This window comes from Arvicanthis niloticus, chromosome 4 (assembly GCF_011762505.2).
Source record: "Arvicanthis niloticus isolate mArvNil1 chromosome 4, mArvNil1.pat.X, whole genome shotgun sequence".
Classification (NCBI taxonomy): Eukaryota; Metazoa; Chordata; class Mammalia; order Rodentia; family Muridae; genus Arvicanthis; species Arvicanthis niloticus.
This window is the reverse complement of record NC_047661.1, coordinates 70,360,586-70,375,268: the sequence shown is the minus strand read 5'-3', so window position 1 is coordinate 70,375,268 and position 14,683 is coordinate 70,360,586. Positions and strand designations below refer to the sequence as shown.

The 14,683-nt window shown below is 40.9% G+C and overlaps 1 protein-coding gene across 3 annotated transcripts; it reads right to left on the bottom strand.

Annotated features, from left to right (window-relative positions):
• Window positions 1–431: 431 nt before the first annotated feature.
• Window positions 432–13,003, bottom strand: LOC117707611 (peptidoglycan recognition protein 3). 3 transcript variants are annotated; one of them, XM_076932831.1, is made up of 8 exons: window positions 12,639–13,003; window positions 10,715–10,834; window positions 8,648–8,849; window positions 6,482–6,600; window positions 6,109–6,261; window positions 4,720–4,918; window positions 2,313–2,431; window positions 432–1,657 (listed from the first exon to the last, which is right to left on the bottom strand). In XM_076932831.1, exons 2-8 carry the CDS (start codon window positions 10,788–10,790, stop codon window positions 1,479–1,481), a joined length of 1,047 nt encoding a protein of 348 aa, XP_076788946.1. In that variant the 5' UTR covers window positions 10,791–10,834; window positions 12,639–13,003; the 3' UTR covers window positions 432–1,478. The 3 variants fall into 3 exon arrangements, with proteins under 3 accessions (XP_076788946.1, XP_076788945.1, XP_076788944.1); XM_076932830.1 differs by having other exon boundaries at window positions 10,715–10,824; XM_076932829.1 differs by having other exon boundaries at window positions 10,715–10,824; window positions 12,651–13,003.
• Between the last annotated feature and the right edge of the window lie 1,680 nt (window positions 13,004–14,683).

Below are 14,683 nucleotides of genomic sequence, written 5' to 3'. Positions count from 1 at the left end.
AAAAAAGCACTTGCCAGCTGAGTGTCTGGGTTTAGTTAAAGCATATACATAAAATCCTTAAAGGTGGATAGTTTGAAATAAACAGAAATCAAGACCATGCACGCCTCACAAAGCAGCCTCTGTAAGAGCTGTGTGAGAGCTTTCAGAGATAGAGGACTCACTAATTCCCTTCTAAAGCCAGTGAGTCCCTGAGGCCTGAAAGTGGTGACTAACTCAAACAGAAGGGATCTCTACTTTGAGGGATAGCAAAAAAAAAAGTCAATACGTCAATATTGATGACTTAGTTGTATGCTTCTTTAACAGAATACTCGAGACTGGGTTAATCACAATGGACAAAGATTTCTTTTGTGTAGTCTGAACTCTGTGAAGTTCAAGGTCATCATCAGGCCAAGGCCTCCTTGCTGTATCTTTCCACAGCAGAGTGGGGAAGCACAAGAAAGTATGTACGTGGGGGGAACACACTCATTTTATTAATAAACTCACTCTTACAGCAGCAACATTAACAATTAATTACATCTAAAAAAGTCTATTTCTCAATTAGGGACTGGGTTTCTAATACATGAATGTCAAGAGGTTCATTTAAAACCTGGCAGGTGCCTTTGGGTGACTCTTTCTTAGCATCTCATGACTACAGCTATGACTACTTCCTGTATGAGAGGTGTTGAATTGCCCCTCGCTGGGAAGTCTGTACCCAGCCTCCACCCACACAGAAAGGACTGTACTGTCGAGAGTCTCTGACAGAAAGGCCTGTGAGGTTTGCATTCTATCTATCCCTGCTGTGTAAATCAGGAGTGGCTGGTGTGTCTCTCCTAAGTCTTACCTACCAGATAAATAATGTTTTTTTCTGATTACATTTCTTGGATGTTTTAGGGAAAAAGGGAAAGGGTCTGTGAAAAGAAAAAAAAAAAACGGAGTAAATGTGAGGTTATGAGAGATGTGGAAACGCTCTAAAGGCAAAAGCCCAATCCCAGCAGCACCAAAGGCAGGTGTTGGGGAGTCCTGTCTCCCCTGTAATAATAAAAAGTTCTTCCCCCTGGTAAGGAGGAACTGATGGGGACTAGGGGTCAATAGAACAGAAAGGCTTTGGGTTTTTTTCCTCTCTCTTTCTCAGTTCAGCAGGGCCCAGCCATGTAACAGGTGGACCACAGCCACTGGACAGCATCTGTAAACATAGGTCTGCCTGGTTGGTCCTCAGTGTACACCTAGAACAAAGCACAGATGACTGGAGACACAGAATCTATTACAGACAAGTCACCATGGCCAGCTTGAATCTCTGGGAGGGATCAGGGTAGATTATTGGAACTGTCCCCCAGGAGACCTTGAAGGATATCCATAAGAGAAGACTCTGTAATTGCAATACAAGAAAGGGTAACTAGGTGACACCTTAAATAAAGGAGGGAACAGAGATTCTGAGGTAAGAGACAAGGACAAATTTCCACCCAGAGAAAAAGCATCCTCAGATGGGACTGGGGCCTTTTTCAGTGCTTGAAGTGAGGCCATGTCTTGATGATGTTGTATAATGCCTGTCCAGGGGACAGGACGTTGGACACATCACTGTGGGCCATTAGCAGGTAGTTGGAGGTCAGGTACCCTTTGGCCACAGCACACTGGATCAAGCTCTGGGCTGCCGCCAGTGAAGCTTCATTTGGAGGCTTTTCTGTAAAACACATTTACCCATGATTGTTAAGATCTCAAAGCTGCTTGGCTATAGCAGTGGCAAGTACCTAGATTCCACTCTTCCCATCTCTCATCCTATCCTTTTCCACAATCACCAAAGCCAACAACTAATTAGGCACAAAACAAAGCCCAAACAACTGTTCTTTTCAATTATATCTGATCAAAATTTCTTTAGAAAGTTAAAATTTGTCCTGGAATAGAACATAAAACATGACACAAATTCTCACCGTGTACAGAAGAATTATAGATTGTTCTATGCTATGTCATCACAGGCAATGACACATCCCCACAGCATTGCTATTGTTAGTAAGGAAGGGCACACATTTCCCAAATGAAACATCAAAGTTTCAAAAGCCCTTCTTTTTTTTTTTTTTTTGTCTCTGTTGCTCCATGCTTTCCTTGTATATAGACATAAGGTGAAATGGAGTTTTGTGTGGATGTGAATTGGGGATTCTATCTGGGATATGCTCCTAGTAGCAGTCATTCTTTATTAAGAATTTTCTTTAAATCTAAAATATTCTGCTGAACTACCATGTACTTCCAGTGTCACAATACTGTCTTCATTTTCCCTATGTTTCCTGAGTATTCCACATGGTACTTCATTAGACAGAACTCTCTGCTCCATTTTGCCTTACCTACAAAGTTTCCTATGAAGGCAATTCCTAGAGCAATATCGTTGTACCCATAGGTGTGAGAGCCTTCGATATTCCAGCCAACTCCTTCGTATACTCCACCATCTTGGCCCACCAGAAAGCTAGGGTTGGGTAAAGGAAAACAAGGAAGTCAGTGTGAGGAGCACAATTTGTTTCAGCCACTCTAATCCTTTATCCATTCTTTCATCCATTTATCACACACTGTCCAGATATGCCACATTGCAGTGTGCAGAAATGCAGAAATCAAAAGCCAAACCACAGCTCTGCACTTTGCCTGCATCCCCAGTACGGAATCTAACCCAGCCAAAGTGACTGTGGAGCTCCTCAACCTTCTGAGCAATGGACATTTTGACCATTGATCACTTTGGTCCTGAAGTGTTCTCCTCCATAGGCTTCCACAGACAATGTCCTCCTCAGGCTCTCTCCTTTGCAGTTCTCTTTCTCAGGTGACTGCCATCTCACCTGCCTTCCCTGACCTACTATACTTCTTACAACCCCACACTTTCTTCTTAGGACTCTTGTCTAGCTGTTCTCTTTCAACTGAGGACATTCACCCAGGTTAAACAATCATCCACCCCCACAGCTTCAACTATTTTTCTGGGTCTAGAAAAAAAAAAACCCTTTTTATATTTTCTGTAGTCATAAAATGAGTCTTTCCCTCTCAGAGCCCCAGTTAAGGACTACCCATCACTCATCAATTGTGTCTCCTACACTGCTTTTAAATTCTTCTACTCCTTCCATCCAACAGCCACTGTCCAACTCCAACTTGATTACTGTAACAGCACCTGTCCAGGGTTTTGCTTCCTTCCAATTGACTCTTAAAATCATACCCAGGAGGCTGGAGAGATGGCTCCACAATTGAGAACACTTGATGCTCTTGCACTGTACATGGGTTTGTTTCCCAGCACCCACATAGCAGCTTACAACCATTTGTAACTCCAGTTACAGAGGATCCAACATCCTCTTCTGACCTCTGCAGGCACCAGGTATGTTTGTGGTACACATACACACATGCAGGCAAAACACTCACACACTTAAAATAACATAAACAAATCTTAAAAAAAAATCTTTTAAAAGGGTATGGCTTTCCACAGTCTCCAGTCCCCCTTTATAAAAAGTCAGTTTTCATTAGTTTTACTTAAAAAAAAAAAACAAAAACAAAAAAAAAACAAACAAAAAAAACTACATAACAGTCAGGGTCCTGCAGCCCCCACCCTCACTACCCTTCTCTTGTAAATCCATTTTTAGGTTTGAGTGAGCTGTGTTTTCTTTCCTCAAGGGCTCATGCATTGTTCATATCACAAGCTTTTGAATGTGTTGTTCTTTAATTATATCACTTCCTTTTGCCAAGCACCCCCTGCACCCCCCCCACACACACACCTTATTCCTGTGCCATTAAGGATAGTCCTCTTCATTAGCTCTTCTCTGATACCTACCATCCCTCCAAAGATTTCTGGGCTCAGCTTATCTGTGCCCAGATCTTCTTCCATCACTGTGCTTAACATTTTACATTGTCGTTGTTTATCGGTTATTGTTTCTCTAACTCTTCAATTCAATTCCAGGTTTAAAAGTTGAGGAACAAGAATCAACTCAGCTGGTGTTTGCCAGTTTGTAAAATCCAGATTTGTAGTCAGTTCCCTATTATCTGCTGTGACTTTAGCCAAGACTATGAAAAGTCCTGAAAAATGAAGCAGGTTCTCTCCTTCACACTAAGAGGTCTGGAAAGTCAGATACAGCTAGAGCATCGGTGGCACACTGCAGAAGCAAACCCATCCAAAACTAGTCACAGAATTCATTGTTTAAATCCCTAATAAACAACTGAAGTTTATTGTTTTCTAACTCCAAGTCCCACCTATGAAAAGCACAAGGAATCCTCTACATATCTTCTGCTATTTAATTAAACTAAAATGTTTCTTGAAGGTAATCCTGGCATGAAAGGAACCAGAAGAGAACATTGTATCTCACTCCTTGTCTTCAAACAGAAAATGTTGTCCCTACTATAGAGATGAAATAAAAGAGCCCCAAGAGGTTAAAAACACTGTATGGTGAGTAGCAAAAGAATAACAAGATTCTAACATCAGAAGAACAAGCTGGAGCTGGCTAGGACCTTCTTCCCTTATCATTTAAAACAGAGTATCTAGGAAGGCATACCCCTTCCTTGGGGTTCATAGTTATGCTTTCTCATTGATTCTTATTCATTATTTGATTATTGTGATGTTCCCAATCACAATAGAGAACATGCCTGAGTGGTTAAGTAGTGCAAACTATGGCCTGAATTCTACTCAGTCCATATTCTTGCAAGAATAATATATGGGACCTGTGTAAAACACCTGAGCTCCACCAGCTTTGCTCTTCATGGCTCTGAAGAAACAGGTCATTTTTCACTTACTGATATGCAATGTCACAGAAATCTTGTTTGTCTATGTGAAAGGACTGTGTGTCTCTCACACGAACCAAACAGTTTGCAGACTCATTGCAGCTTTCCTCAGCAGTGTGGATGATGATGACAAACTTGGCTGGAAGGTTCATCTGAGGACAGTGTGTCTCTCTGGCTTCCCAAGCAGACCGTGGTGTGATACTGGGGCATGCTGCAGCAAAGTGAAAAACCAAGAGGATGAGAATTTGCTTTGGACTGTTAGGAAAGCAACCAGCCAGAGGGGTTCACACAAGTCTCTTGTGTCCTGCAAATACGAACACTTTCTAATGTGAACTTCCAGCAGGAGTCTGGAAAAGGGCAGCTACCTGAATCAGTGGGTTTTAATGGCACAGAAACCAATACGAAAGCTCAAAGGAACAGCATGATTAAACAGAAGCACAACTGTATTCTTCAAAACACAGGATAGCTATATGCTTATACGTGCCACATAATAAGGTAGATATGTGTAAATCAGCTTACTCTTTAAACTGATCAAGTTTATGTGAAAAATATGAATTCTATGAAGAACTCACAATGTTACAGAATTATCATTATTGAAGAGAATACCAACCCAAAGACAAAAACATTTTTTGTAGAGCTTTATAATTTTAAAAAATGAAATTTAAAATATCACTTGTTCTGAGAAAAAGGCTGTGTTAGCAGAAACATAGCATGCTGGAAGTGATTATTAATTTTATTAGTTTTAATTTACTGGCCATTCTTTCCAAACTAGCGCACCATTTTCATTATTCATTAGAATACCATTATAATGTCAGTATTAGCTGTAAATTCCGATTTTCTCAACACCATGGCCATGGAAAAGGTTGGCTTTGGAAAGGTAGGAGTGTGTGTGTGTGTGTGTGTGTGTGTGTTCCCACAATTTATAAATATGTCTACTCATTTTCCATGTCTTACTTTCCTCTCTCATATTCATGATGTCTAGCACACTTCATTTGTATCTTGCTCATGTTTTGACTGTCCTCACTGAAGTGCCTGTTCCTTGATGGTAGGAGTTCTGTCTTAACTGTTCTTTTTAAATGACATATGGCAATTCTGAAGATTTGGTACTTCTTGTAGACTCAATAAAAATATGAGTATACATTTATTCGTGGCAAGAATGGGTTCATGACAATAACATTTTGGTTAGTTGGAGAGGCCAGGGAAAACACAACTCCTTAACTTCTCCAATTAATAGGGATGTTGTCTAGTAGTGGAATACTTGTCTAACTTTCCCAATTTCATAGTTATGGCACATGTGAGATGTTCTGGGTCCAAGAAACCCTTGACAGCCTAACAAGGGAACATTCCCCAAATGTAGTTGGGGGTGATACAATGCTAGGTATGATAGATTGACGGTCTGACCTTTTTTGGTTATCGTTGAGTGTTGAGTAACCAAGCAGGTCTCTTCTTTTAAGAGCAATGGCTTAATGTACTTGGGTGAGAGGTAGCCATTCTGGATGGCAAAGGTGATCAGGTCCTCTGTAGCCAATAAAGCAGCAGGACTGGGGCTGCTTCCTTCATGGGAGTAATATGAAATAAAACTGTTAGTAAGGAACTCCATCCTGGACAGCACCCACAGGGAGGGCAAGTCTCTACCAGACCTGAGTGACTGGCAGACAGGAAGAGAAAAGACAGGCAGAAAGATTACTTTGTCAGAAATCTAAGCAACTACAAGAAAAGAAAGGTGGAGGAAGTGGGCAGTCCACTTTCTGGATCTGGAGGAAATTACCGTTACCTGTCTTACTGCCAAAGAAGGCAATACCCAGGGAAACATTATTGTAGCCTTGAGTGTGCAAGCCTTGGACATGCCAACCGACACCTTCATACACCTTGCCATCATCCCCAACCAGGAAGCTGCCAATGAAAAATAAAGATTTAGTGGTAAACTTCTGTATTAAGAAAATTCATTTCCCCAAAGTGGTCCCAGATGCTCATAAAAAATGAAGTTTCAATAACATAAAAATGGGGAAAAGATAATTTTAGACCTTCTAAAGAAATAGGAATATATTACAATTTTGGTTTTGACTTAAATTACATGTTTTCCACATGTAATCCCCCTTAGATTACACTTGTTTCTCAGTTAAAAAAAAATACTCATTTCACCTAAAGTAGAATTTGAATGTGTGACTCTTCAGTGCCTGAGGACAATTCTATCTTTTCAAGTGCCTGCTAGTTAATTCATTATGTTGTTATTATTATTTGGCAGGCTTTGAAACGTGCTCTCTGCCTTTCAACCAGGCTTGTCTGGAACTTACTGCAGAGCCTAAGCTGGCCTTGAATTCATAGCAATCCTCCTGCTTCAGAATCATAAGAGCTGTGATTACAGTCATTCACCCCTACACCTAGCTGAATACATCATATTTTCTGTTTCTGTTTTCAACTATAAGGCCAAGCACTTGAGTATTCTCTAAAACAACTAACATCAACTCAAAAGTTTCTTTATACTGACTCCTCACAGATTCACATAGGTTCTTAATCACAAAAGTTCTTTTTTCATTTGTGTTGGATTTAAAATCATGTCTATATTCTTTTATTTTACTTTTTTAAAAATTTCTGTCCACTATTCTGTTCTCTCGTTTTCAATTCATCTTGAAAATGGTGTTTCATGATATATCCAACTTTTTACTAGATGATGAATTTCAGAGAAAACTGAACAAAGAAAGAACAATTTTCAAGGTTAAGTAAGGTCCCTGCTCCAAGGGAGGCTTTCACCTGACTCTGAGAACCAGACGGCTTTGGAAGCATGCCCACCACTGTTCTCCTTTTTGGTGTTTCCAGTAGTTTTTCTGTCACTTCTTCAGAGACCTTGATTAGCTCAATGTGAATATTCCATTACTGTTGCAATAACTATACTGTTATAAGGAGGTTTACATTGACCCTGCAGAAACCTAATTTTTAGAGGCAGAGCAATTGAAATGAGGATGTTTGAAGTAAGCAACAGATCAATAATAATCACAGAGTGATGGGAAATAGCGACTGGCAGATAAACTGTAGTTAAGAAAGTCAACACAACTTCTACTGAGGTCTGCCCTGAGGTCCCTGGCAATATACAGATTCAGGTGGTGCAGCAAGTCTCCAGCTGCTCTTATTTGCATTTAAAACTAAAAATATATGAAAGCATAGACTATCCTTTCCAAAATGGAAACTTCAGAAGTTATTTCTATATACATTTTAAATCCCCCCACTCCTACTCTTCCTTCTTTGTATAAAGGTGAGATTTCTCATTCTTGAGGTTAATGAGGAAAAACTTGGGGCCTTCAATAGAACCCTTAAAGTAAATACTCATTGCACAATGCAAAAATCTTTTATGCATCACATTCATTTAACACAGGGTTTTTTCCCCCACCATTCTCCATGCCCATTCATCCCCTTGTCATACCCAGTGGTCATTCAGGGTAGTAAATGGGAAATGCTTCATGGATTGACTAGAAGCAATTAAGGGTGGGATGTATCAACACACAGTTTTGACACAATTTTGAATCCATGCCCCTTGCCATGTGCCACTTTAAACACATTTTTTGGTTGCCACAGACTGGTATTCTCATTTATTTAATGAAAATAATAACCCTTCTCTTCCATATTGTTCCCAGTTGGGTAATAGCTATAAAAACCCTGTGATCTGTCGTGCTGGGGGCTTCCAGGGCTGGCAGCACTTGATACCCAACTTTGTGTGTTTCCTTTCGTGATCATCCAGAATAAAAGCACACTTGAATACTTGAATACATGGTTTAGAGTTGTTCCTCCTAGTGACTTCTAGATTTTTTTTAATTTTTTTTTCTAACACTCTTCAGTCATAAACACAGTACAAATGAAGCCCTGAAAATAGAAGGTGCAAAATAAGGAAAACAAAGAGAATGCTTCAAGAAGTAACATTGAGCATGCACTTTGGAGAACCTCTTACTTGAAGGCCACATCACACCAGCCTTTGTTGTGGACATAATGGGACTGTAGGACCCTCACTATCTGGCTGCAGGTTACTTGATCATGACATTGCATCCTGGTAACCTGCTCTATGATGAGGTAGGGCACAGGCCGGCTCAGTGGGACTCTGCAGGTGAGTGAACTTGCTCCCCATTCTTTTCGGGAAATTATGGTAGGACTACCTGTAAAAGAGACCACAGATCAGCATGTAACAGACCCTACTCAAGACACTAGCTCCCCAACTATGGTATTTGTAATCTCTGGTAGGCTCCTCTCCACACACAACCTCCCATTCTCATCTCTATACAGTCCACCCAGAAATCATCCAGATCTCTTCTCTCTGTTAAATTGCCTGGTTTGTAGGAGCAACTGCTGAAATTGTGAACCTCTTTGTATCTTTAGAATGGGGCATAAGAAACACGGGATGCAAGGACTCTGGAATGAGCCTAGAGAAAATGATCTTTATATATAAATTATCTAAACTATGGAGTTATGTGGACAGTCACAGTGATTTATATATTTCTATCTCAAGAACCAGGATGTGCTTCATAAGTCTGTTAAGTTAGGTTAAGATAATGGCAACCATCTTAGTTGTGCTACTGTAATGTGTACCCTTGGTTTTGTTGGTTATTATGCAGGTTACCCAGGGAAAGCAATGTTGCTCTAATTAGTGGTGAAGGAAGGCTTCAGTGCTCCTAGAGGATGAGTTGAACAAAGGTAGATTTCATTAAGGCCTCACTAGGGCAGGATACTGGGACAATAAAGCCCATAGGACACTGGGAAATGAAGAATAGCTACCATCCAGTAAGTAGTCAGATACCAAAGCAGAACTAAGCAACTGACTGAGGTCTCCTTTCAACTCATTGCCACACATGAGCAAGTCACTTTCCTATCAGGCCTTTGTATCCATATCCACAAAATGAGAAGATTAACTATGTGCTCTTTGATCTGTGAATTTCTCCAGCACTACTTTCATGCAACCCAGTAGCATGTCTACTTATGAGTAGAAGGTCAAGAAATAGCTACGTTATGGCAGATGGTATGAAAATGTGCTCAGCATAAGAATTACCAAACTCGGGTCCATTTAATTCAACAGAATTCACTTATATTTACTTCATGTCTAATTACTTTATAAAGGGAAAAGACACATTGATATATTGTAAAGGCAGCCCTTCACTGACAATTATTACTTATTTATGAATGCTTACTCTGTGCTGGGTTTAACTATGATGATGGTGATAATGATGATGATGGTGGTGATGGTGGTGGTGGTGGTGGTGGTGGTAGTGGTGGTGGTGGTGGTGGTAGTGACGACAAAGACAAGATGGTGAGATAATCAGAGCTATAAATGACATCATATTCATTATTTGAACACTGTTAAACCTTTCTAGTCAAACTGATTAAATGTAGAATCATTGAAGAGACAAAGCTCTAAGCATGTCTGTAAGCATGACATGTAAGCATGCCTAAGGGATTGTCCAGATTGAGCTAGTTAAACTGGGAAGATCTGTCCTTAATTTAGGCTGTACATTTCTTTAGCTGGGGGACCAGACTGAATAAGAGGAAGTTGGGCACCAGCATTCACTACTCTTTGCATTACAGATGTGAAAACAAAGTGACCAAATGCCTTAAGTTCCTGCCACCATATTTTCCAACCATTTTGGTATATGTACATACATGCATACTTATGTACATCATGGAGCTGCAAGCCAAAATAAACCCTTTTCTTAAATATTTTGTCACAGAAAAGTAATAAATACAATATCTAATTGAATCATCAATAACAATTCTAAGAAGTGGTTGATGATTATTTATTTATTTATTATTTATTCATTTCACAAACTCAAATAAGAATCATATATTAACGTATACAAGATGGAAAATCACAACGGCTGGCAGTACTGGAAATTTGCCAATTCCAGAGCAATGCAACAAGTAGCAAAGCTATACGTGCTCCAGCAAAGACAATACTGGGAGCATTTCTGCCACACAGGAACAGTTGTATAACTCAACAAAAGCACTTCTGATAAGAAGAAAGAAAACTTACCACAGGCCAGGAGATTCAGAGCAGAGAAGGCAAGAAGCCTGGGCAGAATCTTCGAGTGGTCCCAGGACACCAACATGGAGTCTGATCGGCAGTCCTGGATGGCACTGGCCCTGGAAAACACTGACAGTTAAAATGACTATGCTAACTGCATGAGACCCTGTTTGTTTCCTTCTGAGGACCAGCACCTGCCTCCGGCCTCTCAGGTCCGAATGGAGATGTCAGTTGTTCCATAGACGTGAGGATGCTATTGTCTGTATCTAGCAGGCCCTTGCCACAGCCATGTTCTGCAGGCCCAGGAGACATTTGTTCCTTGCAGTGGAGGTAGCTAATACTGAGCCTTTCACAATGAACATATGAAGCTGTCTAAAGTCCTTCAGTAGTAGTAGTAGTGACAACCCTGTATAAATTTTATTTCTCATGCTACAGTTTATATTTGTCCCTTACAAAAATCCCTATAAGACAAAAATTCCTGTAAGATTCCCCCCCCCTTTTTTTCCAGAGGAGAATATTCAGAAACACTAAATGATAAATAGGGATGGGTATAGGATCCATCACTGGCACCACTGGACAATCAGAAGTATGGAAAGTCATAGAGTTAAGTTCCGTACTCTAAATCACTGAGGCATGATCAATCAACCTCTACTTTAACATGAAGATAACAACCAGCTATTTCCATTCACTGATCACATTCTGTGGTCCAAATAATGTGTGAGGACACTTTAGACATTTCACTAAGCCTCAATGTAACCTGTGAGAGCATTAATTCATATACTCAAAATTCTCAGTGGGTATGGACAGAGACTGCCCCTCTTAGCCAGACCTATCAGATTCTAAGGCTTCTACTGGAAACCCCAATTTTTGCCTTTATTTCTGTTGGTGGATATTCTCAGCAGGAACTAAGGTGTAAAGTACAGGATTATTTTGATGCTCCTCAGATCTAAGAATCTTTTCTACTTTTGTAGGAAGGAATGATCAGTTTACTCACACTTAGTATGAAATGTCTACTCCCTTGGTTGTGAACCCAGTCATCAACTTTCCCCAGTTGAGAAACACTGCAGCAAATGTTGAAATAAAATGGCATAGTCATTACACTGCACTGTTTGAACACTACACTTGATAGCTACAGATGAAAAAATTTAGCATTACAGCTTAAGAACTGAGCATATGAAGGCTTCTAGAATAAGCACACATACATAATTAAATAACACACAAGATTCCATTCATTCAGAAAACTTTATTCTAGCCACCCCAAAATAAGCCCATCACAGTGGTTCAGGCAACTCATATGTATGTGAGGGAAATTGAGCCTCTTCATTCATTAGCCAAATCACAGGCAAGAACCAATTTGCCCATGATAGAAGCCCTGCCAACTGATCTCCCAGGAAAGGATCGGCCCCCTGAAAACTACTGGAAAACATTGTCAGTCCTGCTTAACAGGAAATGTGGATCCTGGTCATGTAACTTTGTTACTTCCCTAACTATATGTATTAATGTCACAAGTCATACCCTGACCATGTCAAATCTCACACTTGAACTCTGAATGATGGCAACAGGCCTGATCTTGCAGGCCACTATACTGGTGGCTTTTTTTTGCTACTCTCCAACTGACAACATTGAGCTGACAAGACACGCTGAAACCTGGCTTACATTGCTATGCATACATAAAATTGCTCTATACATAAAGTAAGAGCTAGGGAGCATTTCTAGGCTTGAAAGACAAGGACGAAGTTGTGTTGAGGCAAATCCAAAACCAACCACCCATGAAAGAAGATAAAGGAGTACTAATTCATCTAGAGAAATGGAGAACTTTTCTGTTTGGAGGACAGCTTAAACAAGACAGAGAAAGAGAACTTCCTTCACCATATTTAAATGATCACTGATGGTGTCTATCCTCTTAAGGAAAGGATATTTGGAGAACACTCACATTCAGAAATACCTGAGGTCTTTGTGATGTCCCATCCCAGCAGGGTAGATTGTAGCCTCTTCTCCCAGTCTGCTGCTTTTCTTCTTTCGTCTTGTCCTCCAGTCCTTGTCTTTTCTCTATCAGGTGTCTCCTCCTCCAACCTTTTCTTCCTGTAACTCTAGAAGGCACTCCCTCCCTGGCACTCAGACCCTGCTTCCCAAAGAGAAGCTGACAGGGAGAGGTTTCCCTAACAAAAGACAGACAAGGGTTTAAGGCTTTAAGGCTCAGTGCTACCTCAATACACCGGGAACTCAAATGAAATAAGACTGGGGCCTATAGCACCTGGGGAAAACCCTGTGAATAAATCCAGGTTCCTCCTCACTAGGGAAGACCTGGATTGCCACATCCTTTAGAGTGTCTACTCAGTAGCATCACTCAATGAAACCTGCCAAACTGGACCTGCCACACACCAAAGAAACTAGGTTTTAAGGACCACAGACTGCTACCTAGACAGACAATAATTCTCAATGGCATATTTCAGACGTAGAGATGGAAACATATGAAAACTATACTTAATCTCATGGAACTAGGATTAGGTCCTAATTTGATTGTATGCATCTTCTGTTTTTGCTTTGCTTTCTTCTGTGCTTAGATGTTTCCTCTCCTGTGACCACATCACAGCCCACAAACACATCAAGACAGTTAGTTGCTTCAATGTACATGCCAGCAGAAATGAACCCTTAACAACAACAACAAAAAAGTTCCTTTAAAAGACGCCTTCCCTTTGGTTGGCCTGAATTTATAGACCTTATACTTGGAAGATAATCATTTTTCCACAATTTTGGATCTGATTAGAAGGCTGTCAGTTAAAATGAAATATATACCCTTCAACCTTGTAATTACACCATCAGTTAAAGAATATATCATTTGCAAAGCATTTCCACTTGCATCACTGGGTGTCTATTAGCGTATACTGTTATCTGTGTCATAATGGCTTGAGTTTTACCTGCAAAAGGGGAACCTTGAATAACTGTGTTAACTTCTGTTGACATTTAAGGAATCGTAAATCTAGAGAAAGCTTGCCATGGCATAAGATTAAAAAGATTTGAAGTCTCATATGCAAAGATGAAGGTCTCATGGCACTGAATAAACAGGATGCATGATGTCTGACACTCTTATTTTTTTTTCTGAGCCTGTTTCCTCAGCTCCCAGATGAAAATGACAATGATGGAGGAGCAGGGGAAGAAGCTGGCAGGCAGCGACCAGGCCCGGCCTGGCATTTTTAGCCACGAGGAAGAAACTGTGAGGAACACAAGGGTGAAGGGAGCAAACAGGGTTTGCTTTAGGCGAGCTGGCTGGGCTAAGTAGCTCTAGCTGATCGCAAATGATGGAGAAGAAGGGGAAAAGCCTATGCTAGCAGGCTGTGTGTGAAAGACTAACCCTCTGGGGGAGAAACACTGGAAACTAGAGTCTGGAGTCAGTGTTCTAGAGAAGTTAGCAGGTGGCTTGGGAACCACTGATCCCTCAGGGAGGGGCAGAGAGTGGAGATTAGGGAGTAGCCACCATCTTGTTGAGTTGGAGAACACCTGGGGAGAGAGAAAGAGAGAAAGAAACTTATGTTAGCAGGCAGTGTGCAAAGACTGAAGTCAGCACTCTTGAGACCTCAAAACGAAAGGGAAAACTCACCTAAGGAAAGAGTCTTAGAAGGAGGGTCACAGCAGGTACTGTGGCTTGAAAGACAGCTGTTAGCTGTGAAGGAGCCCTCTCTGTGGAGCTTGGGGATGGGCAAAGTGGAGGCTAGGGAGTCCGCCATCTTGCCCTTGAGCTGGAGAGCATGTGGAGAGGAAGAGACAGAGAGAGAGAAAGAAAGAGAGAAAGAGAGAGAGAGGAATACATGGAGAGAGAAAGAGGGATCTAGTCTTTTTTGAACTAGGCAGGAGCTAGTGGTAGCTAAGAATTAGAGAGAAGATGCTAGCAAGGAACATGTGGAGAGAGAAAGAGTGGGGAAGACAGAAAGAAGCCTGCCTAGTCTTGTGACCACCAAGAGGCCACAGAAGGACCGAGAT

Coding starts and splice junctions, on each gene's coding strand:
- LOC117707611 (XM_076932829.1), bottom strand. CDS start 12,673: ATGGGACATCACAAAGACCTCAG. Junction 8,850..10,714: donor TCTGAATCTCCTGGCCTGTG/GTAAGTTTTCTT, acceptor TCTCTTTTACAG/GTAGTCCTACCATAATTTCC. Junction 6,262..6,481: donor CTTCTTTGGCAGTAAGACAG/GTAACGGTAATT, acceptor ACTCCCATGAAG/GAAGCAGCCCCAGTCCTGCT.